Source organism: Oncorhynchus clarkii, chromosome 14, assembly GCF_045791955.1.
Source record: "Oncorhynchus clarkii lewisi isolate Uvic-CL-2024 chromosome 14, UVic_Ocla_1.0, whole genome shotgun sequence".
In the NCBI taxonomy this organism is placed as follows: Eukaryota; Metazoa; Chordata; class Actinopteri; order Salmoniformes; family Salmonidae; genus Oncorhynchus; species Oncorhynchus clarkii.
Genome location: NC_092160.1, coordinates 34,709,304 through 34,726,709, shown reverse-complemented (window position 1 = coordinate 34,726,709; position 17,406 = coordinate 34,709,304). Strand labels below are relative to the sequence as shown.

The following is a 17,406-nucleotide window of genomic DNA, read 5'->3' as shown; positions in this document are numbered from 1 at the left end:
TTATGTAAACTTCTGACTTCAACTGTAATTACATGAAGATAAAGGTAGGGTTGAAGCCACCCTTTGTAAAACATGTTTGTCATGAAATAAATCACATCATCACATAAAAGCAGGTCTGGTTGAGCAAGCAAAAATTAATAGCATCTGCGGATGTTACAGCAGTATGATGTTATAGGAGTAGGATGTTAAAGGGCCAGGTGTTATAGGGCCAGGTGTTATAGGAGTAGGGTGTTATAGGGCCAGGTGTTATAGGGCCAGGTATTATAGGAGTAGGATGTTATAGGAGTAGGGTGTTATAGGGCCAGGTGTTATAGAACCAGGTGTTATAGGGCCAGGTGGTATAGAACCAGGTGTTATAGGGCCAGGTGTTATATGAGTAGGATGTTATAGGAGTAGGATGTTATAGGGCCAGGTGTTATAGGATTAGGATGTTATAGGGCCAGGTGTTATAGGAGTAGGATATTATAGGGCCAGGTGTTATAGGAGTAGGATGTTATGGGGCCAGGTGTTATAGGGCCAGGTATTATAGGAGTAGGGTGTTACAGGGCCAGGTGTTATAGGAGTAGGGTGTTATAGGGCCAGGTGTTATAAGAGTAGGATGTTATAGGGCCAGGTGTTTTAGGGCCAGGTGTTATAGGGCCAGGTGTTATAGGGCCAGGTATTGTAGGAGTAGGGTGTTATAGGGCCAGGTGTTATAGGAGTAGGGTGTTATAGGGCCAGGTGTTATAGGAGTAGGGTGTTATAGGGCCAGGTGTTATAGGGCCAGGTATTATAGGAGTAGGGTGTTCTAGGGCCATGTGTTATAGGAGTAGGGTGTTATAGGGCCAGGTATTATAGGAGTAGGGTGTTCTAGGGCCATGTGTTATAGGAATACATTTTACAGCATTAGATATACATTTATGGACTGAGTTCAAAAATTATTTTTTAAATCTTTGGACATTTTTTAGGAGCTGAATGAAAGTACATGATGGAGATAGATAGATACACAGACACATGTTCTCATACGACATATAATTCAGATATCGGATATATCGATATAATTCGGTCTATTTGTCATCAACAAACTGTATGTGGTCGACACAGGCCATCCACAGAGCTGAGAATCTACAACAACCCAAACTTCTGGATTTAGTAAACAGAGTCTGTTGCCGGGAGACTACTGGCCATAGGCCATCTTTTGTATTGTAGTATTTGGTGTAATTTCCCTCCTATGTCCCTTTAGTTTTGTATGCTGGAGATGTGAAAGGAATGTGTTAAGTGTTTTTTTTTAAGCGGGCATATGGCACAACTATTACAGTCTAGTTAGAGTTTGTGCACATAAGATTCAGAGACACTTATAAACAGGGTCTATATGAATCAACAACATGGTGTCACGTCACGATAGAAAGACACACACATAGTATAAACACACAGTACAAGTAGTAGTACACAGACATCATTACAATGGCTTCATCATATTTATCCTTGTCTTTTCTTTGCGTATACACTTGTATACATGTTAGGATACAGTTGGTGAGAAGGGTTTAGACACATAGGTAGATAGCTTAACAAAACGTTATCATTTTTTTTTTGCAGTTGAAACAATATGGCTTTACCAAGTGAAAACCCTATCAGACTTTCTTTTTTTAAGTTAAGAATAATTTACTCATAACCTATGATCATTGAAATGTTTTTGCTAATTTTTTGAATATATCAATCTTCAATGTCATGTAGCCATGCACGTTATTAGAAAGATATGGGAATTTCTTACAATAAAACTTCACAGGATTTGGTCTTTGGAAAGTGAAACTGTATGTTGCCAGCCTATTCCTACTGCTATCAACAAGACCAAATCTGGACCACTTCCTTAGTTCTGGACCACTTCCTTAGTTCTGGACCACTTCCTTACTTCTGGACCACTTCCTTATTTCTGGACCACTTCCTTAGTTCTGGACTACTTCCTTACTTCTGGACCACTTCCTTACTTCTGGACCACTTCCTTACTTCTGGACCACTTCCTTAGTTCTGGACAGTTTCCTTATTTACTAGTGACAAAATAAATTATCGTTTTTTTCCCCAGTATCTTTGGATTTGATATTAATCAATTCAAGCAGTAATTAGTTAAACATGTACTTTGTGTAAAACAGACATGTGGTATGGGAGGTGAGTAGTGAAATAATGACATAGGCAGTATTGGCTTCCTTCAATGTAATGCAGTTCTGATTATTTCCTTGTCTTTGGCATTAACCACCAACTGCTAAATATGATGTTGACTAAATCATTTTTATAGAACTGGGCCTGTTTTTCTTCTTCTCTACACTGAATATGAATCGTGTGTACAGTATTCTATGCATAATCTGAGTGTATAATGTTGAATATGAATCGTGTGTATTCTCTGGATAATCTGAGTGTATAATGTTGAATATGAATCGTGTGTATTCTCTGGATAATCTGAGTGTATAATGTTGAATATGAATCGTGTGTATTCTCTGGATAATCTGAGTGTATAATGTTTAATATTAATCGTGTGTAATCTCTGGATAATCTGAGTGTATAATGTTGAATATGAATCGTGTGTATTCTCTGGATAATCTGAGAGTATAACTTTGATGCAGTGATCTTTGTTTATAATGCAACAGTAAGTAAAGATGGTTTCTCTCACAAAAATGCAGTCTTGTCTGTCAGGCTGATAATTAGAGATGTTTTATATTAGTCAGGTTTTTAAAGGGAAATCAAATAGTCCAGATTACCTTAGTGTTTCATATCATAAGAAGGTATGGGACCAGATCTATACATAGAGCCAGACTAACATTAATACATACGTCAATAATGTGGCCGGTTTATTTCCTTTTAAGACAAACACCACATTATAAAGTTAAATTAGGTCGTCAAACGACTTCAACGAGACCCTCATTAACAGTTCCCCTGTTTTTTTTTTACCTTTATTTAACCAGGCAAGTCAGTTAAGAACAAATTCTTATTTTCAATGACGGTCTAGGAGCAGTGGGTTTAACTGCCTTGTTCAGGGGCAGAACAACAGATTTGTACCTTGTCGGCTCAGGGGTTTGAACTTGCAACCTTCCTTGCAACCTTCCGGTTACTAGTCCAACGCTCTAACCACTAGGCTACTCTGCCGCCCCGAAGACACAGTCTAAAACTAACTAAACCGCTGATCTCAAAAAGACCTAGAATAGAATATCCCCTTCCCATACAGTTACAGTAGCTTACTTACTATAAAAATAGAAAAAGCCAGTGAATTTTTAAAAAAAGCGCTCCATCTTCAGATACGTATCGTCAGTGCTTTTCAACCACATGAGCAGGAATTGCCCATTGAAGTGTCCATTGGTACGGTGGATTGAACCCTGCTCTCTAATGCATGGCTGGACAGAAACTCCTTACCCCAGTTAATACCAATGGCCAACCAATCCAAATGCATCTACCTGGTGCGGTCGATCGATCTACCAATGTTGGAATGTTAGATAAGTGGATAATTCATTTTTTATATATACACTTAGTCGGTGGTTGAGAGACCGACCAAAAGCTGTGGGGCGGTATATAACCACATTGTGTCTAGTCTAGAAAACAACAAATATTTCTGTAAAGGCAGTGAATAGCCACCTCACACAGTTTGGCAAGAACCCTCCTCCAGTCCCAGATCTCTCCTCCTCTCCCCCAGTCCCAGATCTTCCCTCCCCTCCCCCAGTCCCAGATCTTCCCTCCCCTCCCCCAGTCCCAGATCTCCCCTCCCCTCCCCCAGTCCCAGATCTTCCCTCCCCTCCTCCAGTCACAGATCTCTCCTCCTCTCCCCCAGTCCCAGATCTCCCCTCCCCTCCCCTAGTCCCAGATCTTCCCTCCACTCCCCCAGTCCCAGATCTCCCCTCCCCTCCCTCAGTCCCAGATCTTCCCTCACCTCCTCCAGTCACAGATCTCTCCTCCTCTCCCCCAGTCCCAGACCTCCCCTCCCCCTCCCTCAGTCCCAGATCTCCCCTCCTCTCCCCCAGTCCCAGATCTTCCCTCCCCTCGCCCAGTCCCAGATCTCCCCTCCCCTCCCTCAGTCCCAGATCTCCCCTCCCCTCCCTCAGTCCCAGATCTCCCCTCCCCCTCCCCTGGCTGGACCGAACCATGTGTTGTTGTTGTTATTGTTGATGTGTTCATTACTTCTTGAACATGTCCTGCAGAGGTCCAGGGAGGAACTTGAGGACGGTGTCCAGAATGCTCTCCTCATCCTCGTCGTCCTCGTCTCCGCACCCGGCTGGGATGGCCTTCTTGGCGCGCGTCAGAGACCCCTCACAGGCCTGCTCCATGGCTGCCTTCTCTTCCGCCTCCTTCTCCTCCTTCTTCTTCAGTCCATACTGCGCGGATGAAGGGCAGAGAGTTAACACTATGCAGTATATACTGTATGAGGATGTCACTTTCAAAGAAGTAACGCCCCCCACCCCCCTGTTGAGGTCATATGGTGTTCCACAAGGTTTGATTCTTGGACCTATATTGCCTTCAGAAAGTATTCACACACTGACTTTTTCCACATTTTGTTGTGTTACAAAGTGGAATTAAAACGTGTTGAATTGACATGTTTTTTTGTCACCTGCCTACACACCATACCCCATAATGTCAAAGTGGAATTATGTTTTAAGATGGGAGAGTAAACATTTATTTAACAAGTCACATAATAAGTTGCATGGACTCGACAAAACCTATTCCCCCTCAGGAGACTGAAAAGATTTGGCATGGGTCCTCAGATCCTCAAAAGGCGCTACAGCTGCACCATCGAGAGCATGCTGACCGGTTGCATCACTGCCTGGTATGGCAACTGCTCGGACTCCGAAAGCAAGGCACTACACAAGGTAGTGCGTACGGCCCAGTACATCACAGCTTCCTGCCATCTAGGACCTCTATGCCAGGCGGTGTCAGAAGAAGGCCCTAAAAATTGTCAAAGAATCCAGCCACCTTAGTCATGAACTGTTCTCCCTACTACCGCATGGCAAGCGGTACCGGAGTGCCAAGTCTAGGTCCAAGAGGCTTCTAAACAGCTTCTACCCCCGAGCCATGAGACTTCTGAACAGCTAATCAAATGGCTACCCAGACTATTTGCACCCCCCCCCCCCCCCTACGCTGCTGCTACTCTCTGTTAATTATCTATGCATAGTCACTTTAATAATTCTACCTACATGTACATATTACCTCAATTACCTTGACTAACCGGTGCCCCCAGCACATTGACTCTGTACCGGTGCCCCCTGTATATAGCCTCCACATTGACTCTGTACCGGTGCCCCCTGTATGTAGTCTCCACATTGACTCTGTACCGGTGCCCCCTGTATGTAGTCTCCACATTGACTCTGTACCGGTGCCCCCTGTATATAGTCTCCACATTGACTCTGTACCGTAATACCCTGTATATAGCCTCCACATTGACTCTGTACCGGTGCCCCCTGTATATAGTCTCACTATTGTTATTTTCTGCTGCTCTTTAATTACTTGTTATTCTTATCGCTTACTTTTTCACTGTAAGGTCTAACCTGTTGTATTCAGCATTTCACTGTAAGGTCTAACCTGTTGTATTCAGCATTTCACTGTAAGGTCTACTACACCTGTTGTATTCAGCATTTCACTGTAAGGTCTAACCTGTTGTATTCAGCATTTCACTGTAAGGTCTACTACACCTGTTGTATTCAGCATTTCACTGTAAGGTCTACTACACCAGTTGTATTCAGCATTTCACTGTAAGGTCTACTACACCTGTTGTATTCAGCATTTCACTGTAAGGTCTACTACACCTGTTGTATTCAGCATTTCACTGTAAGGTCTACTACACCTGTTGTATTCAGCATTTCACTGTAAGGTCTAACCTGTTATATTCAGCATTTCACTGTAAGGTCTAACCTGTTATATTCAGCATTTCACTGTAAGGTCTAACCTGTTGTATTCAGCATTTCACTGTAAGGTCTAACCTGTTGTATTCAGCATTTTACTATAAGGTCTAACCTGTTGTATTCAGCATTTCACTGTAAGGTCTACTAACCTGTTGTATTCAGCATTTCACTGTAAGGTCTAACCTGTTATATTCAGCATTTCACTGTAAGGTCTAACCTGTTATATTCAGCATTTCACTATAAGGTCTAACCTGTTATATTCAGCATTTCACTATAAGGTCTAACCTGTTATATTCAGCATTTCACAGTAAGGTCTAACCTGTTATATTCAGCATTTCACTGTAAGGTCTAACCTGTTGTATTCAGCATTTTACTGTGAGGTCTATCTACACCTGTTGTAATTCAGCATTTCACTGTAAGGTCTAACCTGTTGTATTCAGCATTTCACTATAAGGTCTAACCTGTTGTATTCAGCATTTCACTATAAGGTCTAACCTGTTGTATTCAGCATTTCATTGTAAGGTCTAACCTGTTGTCTAGAAATGATTAACAACCAATTTGACAGAGCTTGAAGAATTTTGAAAATAATAATGGGCAAATATTGTACAGTCCAGGTGTTGAAAGCTCTTAGAGACTTACCCAGACAGTCTCACCACTGTAATAGCTGCCAAAGGTGATTCTAACATGTATTGACTCATGGGTGTGAATACTTATGTAAATGAGACATTTCTGTATTTCATTTTCAATAAATTAGCAAAAATGTCTAAAAACATGTTTTCACTTTGTCCTTATGGAGTATTTTGTGTAGATGAATTAGACACAAAATACATTTAATCCATTTTAAATTCAGGCTGTAACACAACAAAATGTGGAATAAGTCAAGGGGTATGAATACTTTCTGAAGGCTCTGTACATTATTTCTAATTTACATTAAAGGGGCAATCTAGGGTTTAAAGAACAACAAAACACGTTTATGGTGCAGTATACAGGTGAAAGTTGGGGCTGGAGAAATGTAAGAGTTTTTTTAAAGGGGGGCGGGGGTGGGGGGGCGGGGCTACATTGAATGTAAAATAGTTTCAGACTAGTTTGTGGACTGCTGCAGTGCTCACCTTGTCCCTGATGGACTGTCGTACTACTTCTCTTTCTGCCTCCATTTTCCGGTGCTTATCCTTCCTCTCCTCTTCCTGTTGTCTCAGTGCCTCCTGTCTCTCCTCCTCTTCCTCCTTCTTCTTCTTCGCAACCTCTGGATCCTTCTCCTCCTCTCCTCCTAACATTTTCCCCATGTCTTTAGTGGCCCCTTGAAGAAACAGTCACACACACAGAGCCAGAAGTCATTCAATTAAAATACTGTAGACAGGTGTGTGCCCTTTCCAAATCATGTCCAATCAATTGAATTTACCACAGGTGGACTCCAATCAAGTTGTATAAACATTTCAAAGTTTTCTTCAATGCAAACAGGATGCACCTTCGAGTCTCATAGCAAAGGGTCTGAACACGTATGTAAAAAAGGTATATGTGTTTTTAATTTCTAAAACATTTGCAGAAATGTGTCAAAACTGTGTGTAGATCGACGAGGAAAAAAAATAATTGAATACATTTTATAATACGGCTGTAACGTAACAAAACGTAGAAAAAGGGGCGGGGTCTTGAATACTTTCCAAATGCCCTGTATATGATCATCCGGGGCGGCAGGGTAGCCTAGTTAGAGCGTTGGACTAGTAACCAAAAGGTTGCAAGTTCAAACCCCCGAGTTGACATGGTACACATCTGTCTTTCTTCCCTGAACAAGGCAGTTAACCCACTGTTCATAGGCCGTAATTGAAAATAAGAATTTGTTCTTAACTGACTTGCCTAGTAAAATAAGGCAAAGATCTTGATCCTTATTTAAAGAAGAGTGGTGAATTCCCTCCTTAGAACGCTAAAGGGTACTTTCAAGCTAAGATATTAATCAATTAGGCCCAATGCTAATTCAGTTAAGGTCCATTTATGTCTTTGAAGTAAAAAGAGAGGGTGGTCGTAGTGAGATTTCCATGAACTTGGTGGATCGAATCCCTGAGCTTACAAGGTAAAAAAATCTGTCGTTCTGCCCCTGAACAATGCTAATTCATAGTCATTCTATTTCTATGTTGGTGGGTTGTATGGTTCCCAATTAGAGGCAGCTGGTAATCGTTGCCTCTAATTAAGGGATCATATGTAGGAAGCCCTTTCTCCCACCTCCATATTGTGTTTTGTGTATTTGCATGTATCACCACTGATGTCACAGTTCGTTGTTTGTTTATTGTTTTGTTTGGAAGTTTTGCTTTATTAAAAGATGTGCAACTTTAATCACGCTGCGCCTTGGTCCGTCTCTCATACCGATCGTGACAACTGTTCCTAGGCCGTCAATGTAAATAAGAATTTGTTCTTAACTGACTTGCCTAGTTAAATAAAGGTTAATTAAATACATATTTTTTTAAAACTGTGGCTATGAATGTGCAATGTACATTTTATACAGTATAAACAAATATGTTGTTCATCATTCTTAAAGGCCCAGTGCAGTCAAAAATGTGATTTTCCTATGTTATATATATTTCCACAGTGTACAGTTGGAATAATACTGTGAAATTGTGAAAATTATGATAATACACTTTTAGTGTAAGAGCTGTGTAAAAAAAAAAAAACACCTGAAATGTCAGCCTGTTTTGGCGGGATGGAGTTTTGGCCTGCTTGGTGACATCATGCGTTAATAGACCAATAATAAAGATTGTTCCAAACTTCGCAGAGTAAGGCAAACAACTTCTTCACGGTCTCAGAGGGAGTGACGTCAACGATTGAAACGCTATTAGCACACGCCGCTAACTAAGCTAGCCATTTCACACCGGTTACAGAGACAGCCTCTCGCCATTGGATATCACTGTCATTGTCCTTTTGCACATATCCTCCCCGTCCCTTGTGTCCAGCTTGCCCTACACCATACAGTTAGTAGTTGGGTCACCATTTGTCCTTCCACACAAAGAATGCAATTTGGAGCTAAGTGCTAAAGTGGTCTCTCGTCATACATTCTTTGACTTGATGGTAATTATTTTTTTAATACCTCAATTATATATTCTAACAAAGCTGTCGTTTGATATATTCAGAGGAATGGGAAGGACACAGACTGGGACAAATCATCCTTCAACAGCCTTATGAATCACCATAACTAACCCTTTGACTGCATGGCAAACAGCGTGTTTTATATAGCCTAGCGTGAAAACAGATAGAGAGAGAGAGAAGGGGGAGAGAGAGACAGAGAGAGAGAGACAGAGAGATAGACACAGAGAGACAGAGAGAGAGAGAGGGGGAAGAGAGAAGGGAGAGAGAGAGACAGAGAGACAGAGAGAGAGAGAGACAGAGAGACAGAGAGACAGAGAGAGAGAGAGAGACAGAGAGAGAGAGACAGAGAGACAGAGAGACAGAGAGAGAGAGACACAGAGAGAGAGAGAGAGACAGAGAGAGAGAGAGACACAGAGAGAGAGAGAGAGACAGAGAGACAGAGAGAGAGAGAAGGGGGAGAGAGACAGAGAGAGAGACAGAGAGAGAGAGAAGGGGGAGAGAGAAGGAAGAGAGAGAGACAGAGAGACAGAGAGACAGAGAGAGAGAGAGAGAGAGAGAGAGAGAGAGAGAGAGAGAGAAACAGGGGACATGGCCCATTGGCTTCCACAGTCTGCTAGTCAAAAGGCTGCTGCTGCTGAAAAATGTGTTAGGGATGGGGGGAAGATTGGAGAATGGAACTCATTTGAATAATGGATGACCCTCATTGGTAAATCATGCCCTCGTATGTCAAAAGTAAACCTGAATGTTGGACACTTTGGGATTAACTTTTAAAATGATGACCAGCATCAAGAAGAGCTCATGAAGATGTACTGTAGCTAGTCTGTTTCCCAAATGGCACCCTAATTCCTACATAGTACACTTATTTTGACCAGAGACTTATGAGCCCTGGTCACTAGAAGTGCACTACGCAGGAGATAGGGTGCCATTTCTGCTGTAGGCTACAGATGATCATGCATGTACAGAGCGGCTTTGTACACTAGCTATCTGGGGTTTTTCTATGCTCCAGGAGAAGTAACATGACTGACTATTACAGGTATATTACTATTACAGGTATATAACTATTACATGTATTATATTATTATTACAGGTATTATATTACTATTACAGGTATTATATTACTATTACAAGTATATTACTATTACAGGTATTATATTACTATTACAGGTATTATATTACTATTACAGGTATTATATTACTATTACAGGTATTATATTACTATTACAGGTATTATATTACTATTACAGGTATTATATTACTATTACAGGTATTATATTACTATTACAGGTATTATATTACTATTACAGGTATATTACTATTACAGGTATTATATTACTATTACAGGTATTATATTACTATTACAAGTATATTACTATTACAGGTATTATATTACTATTACAGGTATATTACTATTACAGGTATTATATTACTATTACAGGTATTATATTACTATTACAGGTATTATATTACTATTACAGGTATTATATTACTATTACAAGTATATTACTATTACAGGTATTATATTACTATTACAGGTATTATATTACTATTACAGGTATTATATTACTATTACAGTATATATCTGGAACTTTTAGCATCATACCATAACAGATACCATGAGTGGTCAGTCTCATGGTGAAGATATAGCATCTGAGTGAGCCGGTTATGACTATCAACTATGTATATACACTGCTCAAAAAAATAAAGGGAACACTTAAACAACACAATGTAACTCCAAGTCAATCACACTTCTGTGAAATCAAACTGTCCACTTAGGAAGCAACACTGATTGACAATAAATTTCACATGCTGTTGTGCAAATGGAATAGACAACAGGTGGAAATTATAGGCAATTAGCAAGACACCCCCAATAAAGGAGTGGTTCTGCAGGTGGGGACCACAGACCACTTCTCAGTCCCTATGCTTCCTGGCTGATGTTTTGGTCACTTTTGAATGCTGGCGGTGCTTTCACTCTAGTGGTAGCATGAGACGGAGTCTACAACCCACACAAGTGGCTCAGGTAGTGCAGCTCATCCAGGATGGGACATCAATGCGAGCTGTGGCAAGAAGGTTTGCTGTGTCTGTCAGCGTAGTGTCCAGAGCATGGAGGCGCTACCAGGAGACAGGCCAGTACATCAGGAGACGTGGAGGAGGCCGTAGGAGGGCAACAACCCAGCAGCAGGACCGCTACCTCCGCCTTTGTGCAAGGAGGAGCACTGCCAGAGCCCTGCAAAATGACCTCCAGCAGGCCACAAATGTGCATGTGTCTGCTCAAACGGTCAGAAACAGACTCCATGAGGGTGGTAGGAGGACCCGACGTCCACAGGTGGGGGTTGTGCTTACAGCCCAACACCGTGCAGGACGTTTGGCATTTGCCAGAGAACACCAAGATTGGCAAATTCGCCACTGGCGCCCTGTGCTCTTCACAGATGAAAGCAGGTTCACACTGAGCACATGTGACAGACGTGACAGTCTGGAGACGCCGTGGAGAACGTTCTGCTGCCTGCAACATCCTCCAGCATGACCGGTTTGGCGGTGGGTCAGTCATGGTGTGGGGTGGCATTTCTTTGGGGGGCCGCACAGCCCTCCATGTGCTCGCCAGAGGTAGCCTGACTGCCATTAGGTACCGAGATGAGATCCTCAGACCCCTTGTGAGACCATATGCTGGTGCGGTTGGCCCTGGGTTCCTCCTAATGCAAGACAATGCTAGACCTCATGTGGCTGGAGTGTGTCAGCAGTTCCTGCAAGAGGAAGGCATTGATGCAATGGACTGGCCCGCCCGTTCCCCAGACCTGAATCCAATTGAGCACATCTGGGACATCATGTCTCGCTCCATCCACCAACGCCACGTTGCACCACAGACTGTCCAGGAGTTGGCGGATGCTTTAGTCAAGGTCTGGGAGGAGATCCCTCAGGAGACCATCCGCCACCTCATCAGGAGCATGCCCAGGCGTTGTAGGGAGGTCATACAGGCACGTAGAGGCCACACACACTACTGAGCCTCATTTTGACTTGTTTTAAGGACATTACATCAAAGTTGGAACAGCCTGTAGTGTGGTTTTCCAATTTTGAGTGCGACTCCAAATCCAGACCTCCATGGGTTGATAAATTTGATTTCCAATGATAATTTTTGTGTGATTTTGTTGTCAGCACATTCAACTATGTAAAGAAAAAAGTATTTAATACAAATATTTAATTCATTCAGATCTAGGATGTGTTATTTTAGTGTTCCCTTTATTGGGCAGTGTATAGTTAACTGTATTCTATGGTAGATATATTCTATGGTAGGTATATCAATATACATATATATACATATATATAACTGTATTCAATGATATATCATATAGTACAGTTATATATATCAATCATATAATACAGTTATATCTATATATATCTATATATATATATACAGTGCCTTGCGAAAGTATTCGGCCCCCTTGAACTTTGCGACCTTTTGCCACATTTCAGGCTTCAAACATAAAGATATAAAACTGTATTTTTTTGTGAAGAATAAACAACAAGTGGGACACAATCATGAAGTGGAACGACATTTATTGGATATTTCAAACTTTTTTAACAAATCAAAAACTGAAAAATTGGGCGTGCAAAATTATTCAGCCCCTTTACTTTCAGTGCAGCAAACTCTCTCCAGAAGTTCAGTGAGGATCTCTGAATGATCCAATGATGACCTAAATGACTAATGATGATAAATACAATCCACCTGTGTGTAATCAAGTCTCCGTATAAATGCACCTGCACTGTGATAGTCTCAGAGGTCCGTCAAAAGCGCAGAGAGCATCATGAAGAACAAGGAACACACCAGGCAGGTCCGAGATACTGTTGTGAAGAAGTTTAAAGCCGGATTTGGATACAAAAAGTTTTCCCAAGCTTTAAACATCATAAGGAGCACTGTGCAAGCGATAATATTGAAATGGAAGGAGTATCAGACCACTGCAAATCTACCAAGACCTGGCCGTCCCTCTAAACTTTCAGCTCATACAAGGAGAAGACTGATCAGAGATGCAGCCAAGAGGCCCATGATCACTCTGGATGAACTGCAGAGATCTACAGCTGAGGTGGGAGACTCTGTCCATAGGACAACAATCAGTCGTATATTGCACAAATCTGGCCTTTATGGAAGAGTGGCAAGAAGAAAGCCATTTCTTAAAGATATCCATAAAAAGTGTTGTTTAAAGTTTGCCACAAGCCACCTGGGAGACACACCAAACATGTGGAAGAAGGTGCTCTGGTCAGATGAAACCAAAATTGAACTTTTTGGCAACAATGCAAAACGTTATGTTTGGCGTAAAAGCAACACAGCTGAACACACCATCCCCACTGTCAAACATGGTGGTGGCAGCATCATGGTTTGGGCCTGCTTTTCTTCAGCAGGGACAGGGAAGATGGTTAAAATTGATGGGAAGATGGATGGAGCCAAATACAGGACCATTCTGGAAGAAAACCTGATGGAGTCTGAAAAAGACCTGAGACTGGGACGGAGATTTGTCTTCCAACAAGACAATGATCCAAAACATAAAGCAAAATCTACAATGGAATGGTTCAAAAATAAACATATCCAGGTGTTAGAATGGCCAAGTCAAAGTCCAGACCTGAATCCAATCGAGAATCTGTGGAAAGAACTGAAAACTGCTGTTCACAAATGCTCTCCATCCAACCTCACTGAGCTCGAGCTGTTTTGCAAGGAGGAATGGGAAAAAATGTCAGTCTCTCGATGTGCAAAACTGATAGAGACATACCCCAAGCGACTTACAGCTGTAATCGCAGCAAAAGGTGGCGCTACAAAGTATTAACTTAAGGGGGCTGAATAATTTTGCACGCCCAATTTTTCAGTTTTTGATTTGTAAAAAAAGTTTGAAATATCCAATAAATGTCGTTCCACTTCATGATTGTGTCCCACTTGTTGTTGATTCTTCACAAAAAAATACAGTTTTATATCTTTATGTTTGAAGCCTGAAATATGGCAAAAGGTCGCAAAGTTCAAGGGGGCCGAATACTTTCGCAAGGCACTGTATATATAACTGTATTCTATGGTAGGTATAACTGTATATAATATATATATAACTGTATTCTATGGTAGGTATAACTGTATATAATATCTATATAACTGTATTCTATGGTAGGTATAACTGTATATAATATCTATATAACTGTATTCTATGGTAGGTATAACTGTATATAATATCTATATAACTGTATTCTATGGTAGGTATAACTGTATATAATATCTATATAACTGTATTCTATGGTAGGTATAACTGTATATAATATCTATATAACTGTATTCTATGGTAGGTATAACTGTATATAATATCTATATAACTGTATTCTATGGTAGGTATAACTGTATTCTATGCTCTATATATTTAACTGTATTTTATTCTTCACTATTATTTTATTCTTCACAAAAAAATACAGTTTTATATCTTTATGTTTGAAGCCTGAAATATGGCAAAAGGTCGCAAAGTTCAAGGGGGCCGAATACTTTCGCAAGGCACTGTATATATAACTGTATTCTATGGTAGGTATAACTGTATATAATATATATATAACTGTATTCTATGGTAGGTATAACTGTATATAATATCTATATAACTGTATTCTATGGTAGGTATAACTGTATATAATATCTATATAACTGTATTCTATGGTAGGTATAACTGTATATAATATCTATATAACTGTATTCTATGGTAGGTATAACTGTATATAATATCTATATAACTGTATTCTATGGTAGGTATAACTGTATATAATATCTATATAACTGTATTCTATGGTAGGTATAACTGTATATAATATCTATATAACTGTATTCTATGGTAGGTATAACTGTATTCTATGCTCTATATATTTAACTGTATTTTATGGTAGGTATAACTGTATTCTATGATAGATATAACTGTATTCTATGGTAGGTATAACTGTATTCTATGATATATATAACTGTATTCTATGATAGATATAACTGTATTCTATGGTAGGTATAACTGTATTCTATGATATATATAACTGTATTCTATGGTAGGTATAACTGTATTCTATGATATATATAACTGTATTCTATGATAGATATAACTGTATTCTATGGTAGGTATAACTGTATTCTATGATAGATATAACTGTATTCTATGATAGATATAACTGTATTCTATGATAGATATAACTGTATTCTATGGTAGGTATAACTGTATTCTATGATATATATAACTGTATTCTATGATATATATAACTGTATTCTATGATAGATATAACTGTATTCTATGATAGATATAACTGTATTCTATGATATATATAACTGTATTCTATGATATATATATATACATGTATATATATATATATATATATAACTGTATTCTATGATAGATTTAACTGTATTATATAATAGATATAACTGTCTTCTATGATAGATATAACTGTATTCTATGATAGATATAACTGTATTCTATGATAGATATAACTGTATTCTATGATATATATAACTGTATTCTATGATATATATAACTGTATTCTATGATATATATAACTGTATTCTATGATATATATATATATACATGTATATATATATATATATATAACTGTATTCTATGATAGATTTAACTGTATTATATAATAGATATAACTGTCTTCTATGATAGATATAACTGTATTCTATGATAGATATAACTGTATTCTATGATATATATATATATACATGTATATATATATATATATATATAACTGTATTCTATGATAGATTTAACTGTATTATATAATAGATATAACTGTATTCTATGGTAGATATAACTGTATTATATGATGTATCTTATAATAGATATAACTATTATAAGTACTCTATGATTGATATATATATATATATATATATATATTTAACTGTACCCCCAGCCCCCCAGAGCCCCATCCTAACTCAGCCCTCCATCTCACAGCCTCAGCCCCCATCAATCCCCCATCCCCAGCCTCCCAGGCCAATGACATTACAATCTGCACCAAGGCCAGACCAACCACATGAAAGGTCATCCCATGGCCACAGCCTCTTTCCAGGAAGGCAATTTGCACCAAGCTCATCAGCGGAAAGGAGGATTGGATTGGCAAGAGAGGTCTAAATGTAGTTGTATTACCTATAGTTATTCAACTGGTTGACCCAAATCAGGAAGTTGATTTAAGAATGCATTGACCTCTAGACAGAGTTCACCCGCAGTGACAAGTAAATTTACACAGCTTATACACAGCAGGTAGCCTAATGGTTAGAGCGTTGGACTAGTAAGCGAAAGTTTGCTGGATCGAATCTCCGAGCTGACAAGGTCAAAATCTGTCGTTCTGACACTGAACAAGGCAGTTAACCCACTGTTGTTCCACAGTAGGCTGTCATTGTAAGTAATAAAATTTGTTCTTAATTAACTGACTTGCCTAGTTAAATAAAGGTTAAATAAAAAAGTAATAGATATAAATGATGGAACTGTATCTGAGGTTGAGTTGACTATAGATATAAATGATGGAGCTCTATCTTAGTCTATAGGTTGAGTTGACTATAGATATAAATGATGGAGCTCTATCTGAGTCTATAGGTTGAGTTGACTATAGATATAAATGATGGAGCTCTATCTGAGTCTATAGGTTGAGCTGAATATTGCTTCTCTCTGAGACCTAGAACCAGAAACTGGTCATAAATTGTGAGCATTTAATTCCTTGATACTGATCATAGCTTTACATTACAGTATGTTGTCTACAATAAGTTTACCAGGCAACTTGCTTGACTTGTTTATAGTTTAGCAGTTCTTCCAAATTTAGTTTGTATTTTCAAGATGTCAAGAGGTACGTGCTCCACTGAGGACAAACATCAGATCCCACGCATGGTGAACAGATGTCCATAATATTGACACGTTCATATAGCAGTGTATACAGTACTTACCACCTAAGGCTTGCTTCATCACAAAATTCATGGTTCCTTCTGATACTCTGGTCTTCTACAGACAAACACAACTGTGCATGTAGTCACCCCTTCTTTACCAGGTCTCTGTTGCCTTCCACAGTCTGTGTTTACCTCTTGATCCAACCTGTGGAGACAAAACAGTTTACCGGAAGATGTTAGCCAAGGATATGGACAGTGGCTAGGTATGGTTGAGGCGGTAGGGTGTGTGTGTGTGTGTGTGTATGTGTGTGTGTGTGTGTTTGTGTGTGTGTGTGTGTGTGTGTGTGTGTGTGTGTGTGTGTGTGTGTGTGTGTGTGTGTGTGTGTGTGTGTGTGTGTGTAGAGCATAAAGATGTTTCAATCTCTATGTTGTGGAGTCTATGTCTACGTCAATACATCATCACTGAGCTCTATTAGAACAGAGTATATTTCCTGCTACAGTATCTCATCACTGAGCTCTACTAGAATATAGTATATTTCCTGCTACAGAATCTCATCACTGAGCTCTATTAGAACAGAGTAGATTTCCTGCTACAGAATCTCCTCACTGAGCTCTATT

The 17,406-nt window shown here is 39.6% G+C and overlaps 1 protein-coding gene across 1 annotated transcript; it reads right to left on the bottom strand.

Annotated features, from left to right (window-relative positions):
* Positions 1–4,133: 4,133 nt before the first annotated feature.
* LOC139366091 (complexin-2) lies at positions 4,134–16,956 on the bottom strand. Its single transcript, XM_071103183.1, has 3 exons — positions 16,849–16,956; positions 6,962–7,149; positions 4,134–4,331 (listed from the first exon to the last, which is right to left on the bottom strand). The coding sequence occupies exons 1-3, from the start codon at positions 16,877–16,879 to the stop codon at positions 4,134–4,136; spliced, it is 417 nt and encodes a 138-aa protein (XP_070959284.1). The 5' UTR covers positions 16,880–16,956.
* Between the last annotated feature and the right edge of the window lie 450 nt (positions 16,957–17,406).